At 40.9% G+C, this 15162-nt stretch overlaps 1 protein-coding gene across 1 annotated transcript; it reads left to right on the top strand.

The window, feature by feature from the left end:
* Nucleotides 1-1242: 1242 nt before the first annotated feature.
* Nucleotides 1243-2184, top strand: FOXR2 (forkhead box R2; the record flags this gene model as incomplete). Its single annotated transcript, XM_081222510.1, has 1 exon — nt 1243-2184. One exon carries the CDS (start codon nt 1243-1245, stop codon nt 2182-2184), a length of 942 nt encoding a protein of 313 aa, XP_081078636.1.
* Nucleotides 2185-15162: the final 12978 nt, after the last annotated feature.

Raw genomic sequence — 15162 nt, 5'->3', positions numbered from 1 at the left:
TTGAGCCTACTGTCTTCAGAGTACAGTTCAGAACTCAGTTCCTGAGAAAGTGACCTGAGAGAGGTAAGTCAGCCGTTTCCCAAAATAAGATTGAAAATGGCACAGTTTATCTCTAGCATGGATTTGAGACTAACAGAGATTATCTTCTGATAGATACCATCTTACTCTAAAACTCAGGTTACACATATTGCTGCTTCCTTTATTTAGTAATTTGAATGTGATTAAGTGGGTATAATGAAAGGGTCAGAAGATATAGGCTGTGGATCTAGCTCTGCGACTTACTTAGATATGTAGTCTTAATTATTATGTAGGTATCAGTTCCCTTATCTGTAACATGGGGTTAATAATACCCACTATGTTATCTTACAGGACTGTCATGAGAATCAGTGGAGATCATCTATGTGAAAGCACTTGACAAAAGGCACTTTAAAAATGAAATGATTTTTTAAAACATTTAAGAACGACACAAAATATAATTTGATCTGTGCACATGTTTGTTCCTTCATTAAATGAACTCAGCAAGAGTTGAAAGATATGCCAGACAAGCACCTGTTATACAATTCACCTTAGTTTGCACATAGTTCAAAATTTGTAGGTCCTCATATGGGGACTCCCTGCTTCCAGTGAAAGCTCAGGAATTCCACCTTGAACTGTTTTCCTTCCAAAAAGCTCCTTTTTAGTTACTTCTTTGTTTTAAGTTCTGTTCCAGAACACTGGGGTTTCTCCAAGTCTAACCATTAATCAATGAGACATTGGTGCGCCCTTTTCCAGTACTTCTATCCGGCCTTCTGATAAACTCTCTAGATGAGATATACTGCATCAAAACCGGTGGCTTGGGGCTTCCCTGGTGGTGCAGTGGTTGAGAGTATGCCTGCTGATGCAGAGGACATGGGTTCGAGCCCTGGTCTGGGAGGATCCCACATGCTGTGGAGCAACTAGGCCCATGAGCCACAACTACTGAGCCTGCCTGTCTGGAGCCTGTGCTCCGCAACAAGGGAGGCCATGATAGTGAGAGGCCCGCGCACCGTGATGCAGAGTGGCCCCCGCTTGCTGCAACTGGAGAAAGCCCTTGCACAGAAACGAAGACCCAACGCAGCCAAAAATAATTAATTAATTAATTAATTAATGAAAAATGAATATCTGCTTATAAAAAAAAAACAGTGGCTCAAAAAGGGCTTTGAGAAGTGTCTCAGAGACCTCTGTCCTTTCGGAAGTCTCTCTCCACCTATCTCTCCACTGAAGATGGATCTAAAAATAAAAAATCCTGAGTTCTGGTACAGTCTCCATGGCCAGGTCCCAGGGCTGCTGGACTGGGACATAGGAAATGAGTTCTTCCTGCCTTGCACCACAGACCAGTGCCCCTTAGCTGAGCAGGACCCTGACAAATACAGACTCAGAGTAATGGAGACCGTAAAATTACCTCAAGATAGGAGACCCAGTCCTGAAAAAGATAGTCCTAACTCTGAACCCAACCTGTGGATGTGGGTGAATCCCAACATTTTGTGCCCCCTTGGCAGCCAGGAGGCCCCAAAGCCCAGTAAGAAAAAGGATCTGGCAAGCATACATCCTTCCCCTCAGCTACTCCCAAAGGATGAAGTGTCTAACTGCTCAGAGACCACAGTGATGGAGTCCCTGCCATCTTCCTGCAGCAAGCAGTCTCCCCCACAGAAGAAGTTCACCTCTTCCCCCAGTGACTGGGAGCTCACAGAAGAGGAGACTGAGGAACAAGGTAACAACACCTCTGTGGCCCTCCAATCCCCAAACAAAGGGGAGTGCTTCCAGAGCCAGAAGCTATGGCAAGGCGACATCCAGGAGAGGAAGTCCTGGCCCCAGCCGCCCCTCAGTTGCAGTCAACTAATTGCTCTGGCACTAAGAAACGGCCCCCCATGTGGCCTCCATGTGCAAGAGATCTACAGTTTCATCCAACAGCATTTCCCCTTTTTCTGGACAGCTCCAGGTAGCTGGAAGAACAACATCCGCCGCAACCTCTGCTTCCTGGGCAGATTTGAGAAGGCGCCAGTGCATGGGACAAAGGCAAGGACAAGGTCTGTACTCTGGAGGCTTACTGAGGAGGGACACTGCCACTTTCAGAAGAAGACTCGTGCCTTAGCCTCCTTTAGGAGGGAGAGCATTCAACAGTGCATGAGCCAGCCAGATATGATGACCTCCCTCTTTGACCTTTGAACAACCACTGCCCCATTTCTGGAACACTGCCATCCTTACTGTGCCTACCTTTGCCTTGATTGGCCCTCATTAATCCCTAAGCTTACCCCACCTGCTAGGTGCCAAGCCTGTATTTAACTACTGCTAGAAGGATGGTATTAAATAAAGTGAGAGGTGGATACAGAGGAGGCAAAAGCATGGAAATTTGCATAAGGGCAGTGGCAGTTGTTCTGCATTTTGAGCACAGGTAGGAAATCCTAGGAACAACGGCATGGAAGTTAAGGAGGGAAGGACATATTTAATGAAAAAAAGAATTCTGTTTACTGGAGAGTATGCTGACCCATGAAAGCAAATGGTGAAGTATAAAGCCTCAAATGCAGGATGGATCTAGGCCTTCGAGAGTCTCAAATGCCATGCGATGATGTATATGCTTAAAGAGAACTGGGTATGATGTTCAAAGCCTAAAGAGTCAAATGTCCCCCTTCTACCATTCATCAGCTATATCACCTTTTTGGTGACCCATTTTACCCTTCAGGGCCTTACTTTGCTCTTTCTGATCCTGGACTTCTCAGGCTTGTTCTGTTGCCATCCAACTCCAGTACTGACAAATAATTCCAAGCAGCTACTTTTAGTTTGGATATTGAAAGCCTTTGAATTGAGCCTGTATTTACCCCAAGCCTTTTGATGACAAAACTTTGCTTTCCATTCTTTCAGTTATCAAACCTTTATTGAAGAAATATCAGGGTGTCAAGGTCCATCTTAGGTGCTGAGTTTAGTGGGAGACAGACATATAAACAGATATTTGTAATATAAATGTAATGAAATAGTTGTACAAGGTTGCCATGAAAATGGGGAGATATTTTTTTCCTAGGAAAGGCATTGTAAAGGAAATACCTTTTGAGCTAGTTTTGAAGAATAAATAAGGATTTGGTGGGCATATAAACTAGAGAAAAGACATTACAGAAGCAACAGTGTGAACAAAGAAAATGCAGTGTTTGGGGGAATGGTAGAAAGTTCAATGCGGCTTAGTTATGTTAGAGACAAGAGTCACGAGAAAGGTAAGCAAGAGGTCTTTCCTGTACTACTTAGATGTTTGACTTTGTCTTGTGGGTTATTAGGAACTAGGAGGTATAAGTGGTGTTTACTAAAAATAAAAACAAGCAATAATAAGCATTTCAGCATTTGGCTTTCTAACTTCAAAATTCTTTTTAACATCTTTTCCATACAAGTAGTTTACTTTATCAGATTTAAGCATTGCTTTCTGCCTTTTATGTTATTATATCGTTAAAGAAATATCCAGGAGAAAATATATTAGATTTTTAAGTATGCATTTAGTTGCAAAACCTTCAATAATGGAGGTACAAAAATGCCTGTAAAATACAAAAGCAATAAATTCAATAGAGTTGTAAATCAGTTGAAAAGCTTACATTTTTTGTAATGGTATATTATAGCTCATACAAAACTGTATATTAAGGTTGAGTTGCAAAATCAACGTTTAAACAGTATTCTTTGAAAAAATAATTGTAGATGCTGTTTTTGTAACATTAGGCAAACAAAGTTAACAGAATATCTTGGAATTAATAAAATATTCTGGCTATAAGTATTCAACATTTGCTTCTCTTTTTTATTCAAAATTAACACATAAGTTAAAGAGCCCATTGTGAAATTAACAAAACAAATTTTATCACAAACTACATTTCTAATAATGTAATATGTCTGTTCTTTAATTTTTCCAACACAGACTTGTATTTTCAGAACTGAACCTGAATTTTCTCCTGCAACTTTGCACCTTTAAGCTTTGAAACCCTCTATTCCATTTTTCCTGAACCTTCTTTCTGCTCTAGTAGGAAAACGCAGTGGCTGGGCATGACACTTCACTTCTTCAGTTATCTCAGATGATTCAGATGAAGGCAGATCTTTCTTTGGAAGAATTTCTTGCTCTTGCTTTTCCTCTTCACCACTATCATGGTACTTAAAGTGACTTCTTCATAGTTACTGCTCTCCAGAGGTCATCCTTGTTCACTGATGCCAGCAGCAGTGCTTGCACTGTTGTAACTATTCTTTCCCTTGGGAGTCTTCAAAATCAGTTTTGGGGAAGTGGGGCGATGTTCACCACTCACCACATAAATGAAAGCTTTGTAAATGTCAGTAGGTGCTTTGGTATTTGTCAGACCTGGTATATAGTTAATACAGATGTTTTTTTCCCTTATGCTTGCTTGCCACTGCCTTCTCATTGAATTTGTAAGTGATATTTTTTCCTGTATTTATTTGGACCCAAACTTTCAGGTTGAGCAGAATGAGAAAAATACATGGATGGCACATCTAAGCTAGTGTCATCATCCATTGATCCTGCAGCCTACATTTGTAGCCTCAATTGAAGAACTGTCTGAATAAGAAAGTCGGTTATTTTACATAACGTCTACATGCCTCTTTTCTCTGCCTTTCTCCTTTGAAGAGATTTCATCCTCTTCTTCATCTTTAAACACAGTATGAGAATTTCTATCAAACTTAGCTATCAAATCTTCCTTTCTCTAATTCTTCAAGAACCCACGGTTCTTCTGTATCAGTAGGCAAACTGCCTTTTAACTGTTATCCCTTCTGCTAAATATGCTTCAAAATTATGTACTTGATTTGGGGGGGTCAGTTTGAAGGACACTAGTAATCACTTTTCTCCAACTTCTGTGTCACTTTTAGAATCCTTTTTGGGAAAAGGCTTCAACTGCTTGTGGCCAATTTCAGGAAACTCTTCTGTCCTTACATCTTTGAAACAGAAATTCATATTTTCTTGAAATAATATAATACTTGCCTAACATGTTCTTTTTCTTTCCTGATACTAAATCAAGCAAATAGCTTGCTTTGTAGAGCACTTATAAGTTATCTAAAAGTGCAAGTTACTTCACTAGCACAGACACATCTTCCTGCCATGAAGGCAGGAGGGCCAAATGGTACCATAGCATTGTAAAAACAGTCTAAATATGGGATCTTTTTTGAAAGGCATCAAAATTACCTAATAGGACATTCTGCCAAAGCTGGATGCTTTCTGCGGATATGAGGCGTTCGCTTCCCAAATCTTTGAATACTGACTCCACTGGTAAAGTGACAGAGGCGGCAGAGACAGCTACAGGGACCAAAAGGCTGATGGCAGCAGGTTCCAGAGACGGGGTCAGGAATGACAACATGGTGGGATTCAGGTTCAGCAACAACATGACGGGGTCAGGGTAGGGGAAGCCATGCAGGGTTCAAGAGGGGTGGTAGGGACAGAGAGGGGTTCAGTGTGGGCAAGGCCAAATTCGGGCTCGAAGGTTCCAGCTTCCTAGTCCTTGGCAGCGATGGGGGTAGTTTTGCTGGTCTTGAGCTGGGTTTCTTTAGCAAGGACTGAAGGAAGAGGGTGAGGAGGGGCTGCTCAGCCACGCATGCGGTGGAGCCTGGGGCAGTGGCAGCAGCCAACTAAAGCTTTCTGGAAGAAGGCTTGGATGACCCCCCTCGTCCCAGAACCAATGGCAGCAGTCGGCACCTGGAAGGAGGCTGAGGCGACTTCTGCGCGTTTCTAGTTGTTGAATTTAATACTGGCAATAACCGTAGCGCCACTGTCACTGTTGACAGTACTGCTAAGGTCACACTGTACACTCACAGAGGAGCTTTTGAAAATAGGGGATAACAAATGTGCATTTAAAACTTGGAACTCAGTTCATCAGCCTCCCTGCCCCCATGTTGTCACAGCTCCCAGCTTCACTAGGCTCTGTGATTATAAAAACAAAAAGCAAATGGACACACCCACTTTAGGATGAGGAGCTCTCAAATGACCAAATAAATCATGGGATCAGTTGTTCCCACACCCAAGTCGAGGGGAAATCATTCACAGAAACACTGAGAAACGGAACAGGGTTAATGCCCTTAAAGAGATTAGTCTGGTAGGGACACAGCTGGGTGCATGATGGAGAGGAGCACATAAAGGGCCTAGACTTGGTCAACTTCGCACATTATTTTACTACCACAAACAACTTATTTCATACCTTCTTTCTCCTCAACTGTAAAATAGAAATAATATTGGCTTTAAGGATGGTTATAAAATTCAAGGGAGAATCTATGTGGAAAGCGCCTGCTGTATATAATAGGTACTATGTATTTATTCTCTCACCATTTACAACTATTTTTAACATCTTTATTGGAGTATAATTGCTTTACAATGGTGTGCTAGTTTCTACTGTGTAACGAAGTGAATCAGTTATACATATACATATGTTCCCATATCTCTTCCCTCTTGCATCTCCCTCCCTCTCACCCTCCCTATCCCACCCCTCTAGGTGGTCACAAAGCACCAAGCTGATCTCCCTGTGCTATGTGGCTGCTTCTCACTAGCAATTTATTTTACGTATAGTAGTGTATATATGTCCCTGCCACTCACTCACTTTGTCACAGCTTACCGTACCCCCTCCCCATATCCTCAAGTCCATTCTCTAGTAGGTCTGTGTCTTTATTCCCATCTTGCCGCTAGGTTCTTCATGACTTTTTTTTTCTTAGATTCCATATATATATGTGTCAGCATACGATATTTCCGTTTCTCTTTCTGACTTACTTCACTCTGTATGAGAGACTCTAGGTCCATCCACCTCACTACAAATAACTCAATTTCGTTTCAACTTATGTCTGAGTAATATTCCATTGTATATATGTGCCACATCTTCTTTATCCGTTCATCCATAAATGGACACTTAGGTTGCTTCCATGTCCTGGCTATTGTAAATAGAGCTGTTATGAACATTTTGGTACAGGACTCTTTGGGAATTATCGTTTTCTCAGGGTATATGCCCAGCAGTGGGATTGCTGGGTCGTATGGTAGTTCTATTTGTAGTTTTTTTAAGGAACCTCCATACTGTTTTCCATAGTAGCTGTATCAATTTACGTTCCCACCAACAATGCAAGAGTGTACCCTTTTCTCCGCACCCTCTCCAGCATTTATTTTTTCTAGATTTCTTGACGATGGCCATTCTGACTGGTGTGAGGTGATATCTTATTGGGCTTTTGATTTACATTTCTCTAATGATTAGTGATGTTGAGCATTCTTTCATGTGTTTGTGGGCAATCTTTATATCTTCTTTGGAGAAATGTCTATTTAGGTATTCCACCCATTTTTGGATTGTGTTATTTATTTATTTTTATGATATTGAGCTGCATGAGCTGCTTATAAATTTTGGAGATTAATCCTTTGTCAGTTTCTTCATTGGCAAATATTTTCTCCCACACTGAGGGTTGTTTTTTGGTCTTGTTTATGGTTTCCTTTGCTGTGCAAAAGTTTTAAGTTTCATTAGGTACCATTTGTTTATTTTTGCTTTTATTTCCATTTCTCTAGGAGGTGGGTCAAAAAGGATCTTGCTGTGATTTATGTCATAGAGTGTTCTGCCTATGTTTTCCTCTAAGAGTTTGATAGTTTCTGGCCTTACATTTAGGTCTTTAATCCATTTTGAGCTTATTTTTGTGTATGGTGTTAGGGAGTGTTCTAATTTCGTACTTTTACATGTACCTATCCAGTTTTCCCAGCACCACTTATTGAAGAGGATGCCTTTTCTCCATTGTATATTCTTGGCTCCTTTATCAAAGATAAGGTGACAATATGTGTGTGAGTATATCTCTGGGCTTTCCATCCTGTTCCATTGATCTATATTTCTGTTTTTGTTCCACTACCATACTGTCTTGAGTAATGTATCTTTGTAGTATACTCTGAAGTCAGGGAGCCTGATTCCTCTGGCTCCGTTTTTCGTTCTCAAGATTGCTTTGGCTCTTCGGAGTCTTCTGTGTTTCCGTACAAATTGTGAATTTTTTTGTTCTAGTTCTGTGAAAAATGCCAGTGGTAGTTTGATAGGGATTGCATTGAATCTGTAGATTGCTTTGGGTAGTAGAGTCATCTTCGCAATGTTAATTCTTCCAAGCCAAGAATATGGTATATCTCTCCATCTATTTGTATCATCTTTAATTCCTTTCATCAGTGTCTTATAATTTTCTGCATACGGGTCTTTTGTCTCCTTAGGTAGGTTTATTCCTACATATTTTATTATTTTTGTTGCAGTGGTAAATGGGAGAGTTTCCTTAATTTCGGTTTCAGATTTTTCATCATTAGTGTATACGAATGCCAGAGATTTCTGTGCATTAATTTTGTATCCTGCTACTTTACCAGAATCATTGATTAGCTCCAGTGGTTTTCTGGTAGCATCTTTACTATTCTCTATATAAAGTATCATGTCATCTGCAGACAGTGACAGCTTTACTTCTTGTCTTCCAATTTGGATTCCTTTTATTTCTTTTTCTTCTCTGATTGCTGTGGCTAAAACTTCCAAAGCTATGTTGAATAATAGTGGTGACAGTGGGCAACCTTTTCTTCTTCCTGACCTTAGTGGAAATGGTTTCAGTTTTTCACCACTGAGAATGATGTTTGCTGTTGGGTTGTCATATATGGCCTTTATTATGTTGAGGAAAGTTCCCTCTATGTGTATTTTCTGCAGGGTTTTTATCATAAATGGGTATTGAATTTTGTTGAAAGCTTTCTCTGCATCAGCTGAGATGATCATATTGTTTTTCTCCTTCAGTTGTTAATATGGTGTATCACACTGATTGATTCATGTATACTGAAGAATCTTTGCATTCTTGTGAAAAACCCCACTTGATCATGGTGTATGATCCTTTAAATGTGCTGTTGGATTCTGTTTGCTAGTATTTTATAGAGGAATTTTGCATCTATATTCATCAGTGATATTGGCCTGTAGTTTTCTTTCTTTGTGACGTCTTTGTCTGGTCTTGGTATCAGGGTGATGGTGGCCTCAAACAATGAGTTTGGGAGTGTTCCTCCCTCTGCTATATTTTGGAAGAGTTTGAGAAGGATAGGTGTTAGCTCTTCTCTAAATGTGTGATAGAATTCACTTGTGAAGCCACTAATCCTGGGCTTTGGTTTTTTGCAAGAATTTTAATTACAGTTCAATTTCTGTTCTTGCGACTGGTCTGTTCATATTTTCCATTTCTTCCTGGTTCAGTCACAGCCAGTGGTGCATTTCTAAGAATTTGTCCATTTCTTCCAGGTTTTCCATTTTATTGGCATAGAGTTGCTTGTAGTAATCTCTCATAATCATTTGTATTTCTGCAGTGTCAGTTGTTACTTCTCGTTTTTCATTTCTAATTCTATTGATTTGAGTCTTCTCCCTTTTTTTCTTGATGAGTCTGGCTGATGGTTTATCAATTTATTTTATCTTCTCAAACAACCAGCTTTTAGTTTTATTGATCTTTGCTCTCATTTCTTTTTCATTTATTTCTGAGCTGATCTTTATGATTTCTTTCCTTCTGCTAACTTTGGGGTTTTGTTGTTCTTCTTTCTTTAATTGCTATAGGTGCAATGTTAGGTTGTTTATTTGAGTTGTTTTCTGTTCCTTAAAGTAAGATTGTATTGCTATAAACTTCCCTCTTAGAACTACTTTTGCTGCATCCCATAGATTTTGGATCGTCGTGTCTCCATTGTCATTTGTTTCTAGGTAGTTTTTGATTTCCTCTTTGATTTCTTCAATTTCCTCTTTGATTTCTTTCTCTTGGTTATTTAGTAATGTATTGTTTAACCTTCATGTATTTGTAGTTTTTACAGATTTTTTCTTGTTATTGATATCTAGTCTTATAGAGTTTTGGTCGGAAAAGACAGTTGATACGATTTCAATTTTCTGAAATTTACCAAGGCTTGTTTTGTGACCCAAGATATGACCTATCCTGGAGAATGTTCCATGAGCACTTGAAAAGAATGTGTGTTCCGTTGTTTTTGGATGGAATGTCCTATAAATATCAATTAAGTCCATCTTGTTTAATGTATCATTTAAAGCTTGTGTTTTCTTATTTATTTTCATTTTGAATGATCTCTCCATTGATGAAAGTGGGGTGTTAAAATCCCCTACTATGAATGTGTTATGGTTGATTTCCCCTTTTATGGCTGTTAGAATTTGCCTTATGTATTGAGGTGCTTCTATGTTGGGTGCATAAATATTTACAATTTTATATCTTCTTCTTGGATGGATCCCTTGATCATTATGCAGTGTATGTCTTTGTCTCTTGGAATAGCATTTATTTTAGAGTCTGTTTTGTCTGATATGAGAATTGCTACTCCTGCTTTCTTTTGATTTCCATTTGGATGGAATATCATTTTCCAACCCCTCACTTTCAGTCTGTATGTGTCCCTAGGTCTGAATTGTGGTCTCTTGTAGACAGCATATATAAGGGTCTTATTTTTGTTTCCATTCGGTGAGTCTGTGTCTTTTGGTGGGAGCGTTTAGTCCATTTACATTTAAGGTAATTATCGATATGTATGTTCCTGTTCCCATATTCTTAATTGTTTTCTGTTTGTTATTGTATGTCTTTTCCTTTTCTTGTGTTTCCTGACTAGAGAAGTTCCTTTAGCATTTGTTGTAAAGCTGGTTTTGAGGTGCTGAACTCTCTCAGCTTTTGCTTGTCTGTAAAGCTTTTAATTTCTCCATCGAATCTGAATGAGATCCTTGGTGGGTAGAGTAATCTTGGTTGTAGCTTTTACTCCATCATCACTTTAAATGTGTCCTGCCACTCCCTTCTGGCTTGCAGAGTTTCTGCTCAAAGATGAGCTGTTAACCTTTTCAGGATTCCCTTGTGTGCTATTTGTTTTATTTCCCTTGCTGCCCTTAATATGTTTTCTTTGTATTTAATTTTTGATAGTTTGTTTAATATGTGTCTTGGCACGTTTCTCCTTGGATTTATCCTGTATGGGGCTCTCTGTGCTTCCTGGACTTTATTAACTATTTCCTTTCACATATTAGGGAACTTTTCAACTATAATCTTTCCAAATATTTTCTCAGTCCCTTTCTTTTTCTCTTCTCCTTCTGGAACCCCTATAATTCGAATGTTCGTGCATTTAATGTTGTCCCAGATGACTGCAAGACTATCCTACATTCTTTTTATTCTTTTTTCTTTATTCTTCTCTGCAGGAGTTGTTTCCACTATTTTATCTTCCAGGTCACTTATCTGTTCCTCTGCTTCAGTTATTCTGCTGTTCATCCCTTCTAGAGAAGATTTAACTTCATTTATTGTGTTGTTCATCATTGTTTGTTTGCTCTTTATTTCTTCTAGGTCCTTGTTAAACGTTTCTTGTATTTTCTCTATTCTATTTCCGAAATTTTGGAGCATCTTTGGTATCATTATTATTAATTCTTTTTCAGGTAGACTGCTTATTTCCTCTTCTTTTTTTAGGTCTGGTTGGTTTTTACCTTGCTCCTTCATCTACTGTGTGTTTTCTGTCTTCTCATTTTGCTTAACTTACTGTGTTTGGTGTCTCCTTTTCTCAGTCTGCAGGTTTGTAGTTCCCGTTATTTTTTGTGTCTGTCCCCAGTGGCTAAGGTTGTTTCATTGGGCTGTGTAGGCTTCCCGGTGGAGGGGACTAGTGCCTGTGTTCTGCTGGATGAGTCTGTATCTTGTCTTTCTGTTGGGCAGGTCCATGTCTGGTGGTGTGTTTTGGGATGTCTGTGGCCTTATTATGATTTTAGGCAGCCTCTCTTCTAATGGGTGGGGTTGTGTTCCTGTCTTGTTAGTTGTTTGGCATAGGGTGTCCAGCACTGTAGCTTGCTTGTCATTGAGTGAAGCTGTGTCTTGGCGTTAAGATGGAGATCTCTGGGAGATTTTTGCCATTTGATATCACATGGAGCCAGCAGGTCTCTTGTGGACCAGTGTCCTGAAGTTAGCTCTCCCATCTCAGAGGCACAGCACTGACTCCTGGCTGCAGCACCAAGACCTTTCACCCACACGGCCCAGAAGAAAGGTGAGAAAAAATAGAACGAAGGAAAGAAAGATGATAAATAAAATAAAATAAGGTAAAATAAAATAAAATTAAGTTATTAAAATAAAAATAATTATTAAGAAAAAGTTATCAAAAATTAAAAAAAAACGGACGAACAGACCTCTAGGACAAATGGTGAAAGCAAAGCTATACAGACAAAATCTCACACAGAAGCATACACATACACACTCACAAAAAGAGAAAAAGAGGAAAAAATAATATATCTTTGCTCCCAAAGTCCACCTCCTCAATTTGGGATGATTCATTGTGTATTCAGGTATTCCACAGATGCTGGGTATATCTAGTTGACTATGGAGAGTTAATCCACTGCTCCTGAGGCTGATGGGAGAGATTTCTCTTTCTCTTCTTTGTTCGAACAGCTCCCGGGGTTCGGCTTTTGATTTGGCCCCACCTCTGCATGTAGGTCGCCTGAGGGCGTCTGTTCTTTGCTCAGACAGGATGGGGTTAAAGGATCAGCTGATTCGTGGGCTCTGGCTCACTCAGGCCGGGGGGAGGGAAGGGTATGGATGCGGCATGAGCCTGCATTGGCAGAGGCTGGCATGACGTTGCACCAGCCTGAGGAGCGCCATGTGTTCTCCCGGGGAAGTTGTCCGTGTATCACGGGACCCTGACAGTGGCGGGCTGCACAAGCTCCTGGGAGGGGAGTTGTGGGTAGTGACCTCTGCTCACACACAGGTTTCTTGGTGGCTGCAGCAGCAGTCCCAGCATCCCATGCCCGTCTCCGGTGTCCGCGCCTTTAGCCGCAGCTCGTGCCCCTCTCTGGAGCTCCTTTAAGCAGCACCCTTAATCCCCTCTCCTTGTGCACCAGGAAACAAAGAGGCAAGAAAAATACTCTTGCCTCTTTGGCAGGCCAGACTTTTTCTCGGACTCCCTCCTGGCTAGCTGTTGCACACTAGCCCCCTTCACGCCGCCAACACCTGTCCTCTCCCTGTGATCTGACCAAAGCCCGAGCCTCAGCTCCCAGCCCCCACCCACCCCGGCGGGTGAGCAGACAAGCCTCTTGGGCTGGTGAGTTCTGGTTGGCACCGATCATCTGTGTGGGAATCTCTCCGCTTTGCCCTCTGCACCCCTGTTGCTGCTCTCTTGTCCGTGGCTCCAAAGCTTCCCCCCTCCACCACCTGCAGCCTCTGCTGGCAAAGGGACTTTCTAGTGTGTGGAAACATTTCCTCCTTCACAGCTTCCTCCCACTGGTGCAGGTCCCGTCCCTATTCTTTGTCTCTGTTTTTTTTTTCCTTTTCTCTTTTGTCCTACCCAGGTACGTGGGGAGTTTCTTGCCTTTTGGGAGGTCTGAGGTCTTCTGCCAGCTTTCAGTAGGTGTTCCGTAGGAGCAGTTCCACCTCTAGATGTATTTCTGATGTATCTGTGGGAAGGAAGGTGATCTACGCGTCTTACTCTTCCACCATCTTGAAGCTGCCCCTCTCGCCATTTAGAATTAATTGCATTACAGAAGACTAATTACTCTGGGCTAGAGGTCAAACACTGCCACCAGTTGGCTTTTCTCTCTTTGGGTTTTTGGGAATGAAAAAGTAAAAATTAACAAACAGAAACCTTATTTGAAAGAGAGTTGAGAAGCCAGAAGGGGGAGCTCTCATACCCTAGGACCAAAACAGAGCCCAACAGGAAGAAGAAACACTTCCTCTTCTTCCCTGGCAAGAGCTCAGCCAATGAGAGACTCACGAGTTGGCCAATGAAAAGCCACTATATGTTGAACTCTTAATTCCTCCATTGAACTCTGTGTTTACTATAGCCCTCCTAACTTCCGTTTTCCCTCTTTAAAAGAGTTGTCCTCCCCTTGTTGAGGGAAGTTGCATGTGGCTCACGATGGTTGCAGACCCTGAACTTCAATTCTTTGCTGATCCCAAATAAAACAAATTTTGCTGTAGAAATACATGTTAGCCTAATTGTTTTAGGTCAACATTTTGGTGGTCCATACGGGGATTCGGAAAAGACTCCCAATGACTCCAATACTGGTGAGCAAACAGGTACAATACCAACATTGAGCCCATTGCTGCTCACTGCTTCTCTCCTTGACCCTGGGGTTTAAGGATAAGTCTTTCTCCTAGATCCAAGTTTCTGCCTTTTTTGAATTTTGAAGCTCTCACGGTTTTATTTAGGATCTATTTAAAAGTTTCATCCTTTCTGGTTAAGGACTTGTTCTGTATGTGAGTACTCATTTGGCACTTCAGCCTGATTTTTCTTTTCTTTCTTTTTTTTTTTTTGAAATCAGGCTATTCCACTGGTGGTTCCCAAGGGGGAGGGGGTTGGGAGAGGGGTGGAGTGGGAGGTTGGGGTTAGCAGATATAAGCTTTATATATAGAATGGATAAACAACAAGGTCCTACTGTATAGCACAGAGAACTGTATTCAATATCCTATGATTGATCATAATGGGAAAAAATATATAAAATAATATATATATATATAACTGAATTAGTTTGCTGTACAGCAGAAATTAACTCAACATTGTAAATCAACTATACTTCAATAAAAAAATATTGATTAAAGAAAAGGTTATTCCAACTGGAACTATGCTAGCCATTGACCTGATTTGTTTTGGAACAGGGGATGGTCCTCCTGGAAATGACTAGCCTTTACCTCATTCCTTTTGGAATAGAGACTTTTCTACTGTAACTGCACTGTTAAGCCTTCAGTCTGACTCTTCCAAAATTGGGCTGTTCCATTTCAGCTCTGCTGTGTAACCTTTGGCCTGACTCCTTGGGGACTAGACTGTTCCCTTAGAACTAGCTGGTATTAGGCCTGCGTGCTGTTTCAGCTGTTTAAGCTGTTTGAGATACTTTAGCTGTTTGAGTTCCAACCTGTTCAAGCTGCTTGATCTGTTTAGACTGCTGAAAATTATGCTTTTACTCGACAACAAAGAAAAACTTGTGAGAAATGAGATCCCAGTTATCTAAATATTTTGAGGGTGCTCCCCCTTTACAGGGACGCTGGCTGATTTTACGTTTAAAACCATAGTCCTTTCTCATGCACATTTATAATTAAATGGACAGACCTAACCAAAAGAAATTTAGAACATCAAAAGCCATTATGGGGGGGCTTCCCTGGTGGCGCAGTGGTTGAGAGTCCGCCTGCTGACGCAGGGGACACGGGTTCATGCCCCAGTCCGGGAGGATCCCACATACCACGGAGCGGCTGGGC

The sequence above is a fragment of the Mesoplodon bidens genome (genome assembly GCF_964165515.1).
Source record: "Mesoplodon bidens genome assembly, chromosome: X".
NCBI lineage: Eukaryota > Metazoa > Chordata > Mammalia > Artiodactyla > Ziphiidae > Mesoplodon > Mesoplodon bidens.
This window is presented reverse-complemented; position numbering and strand designations above follow the sequence as displayed.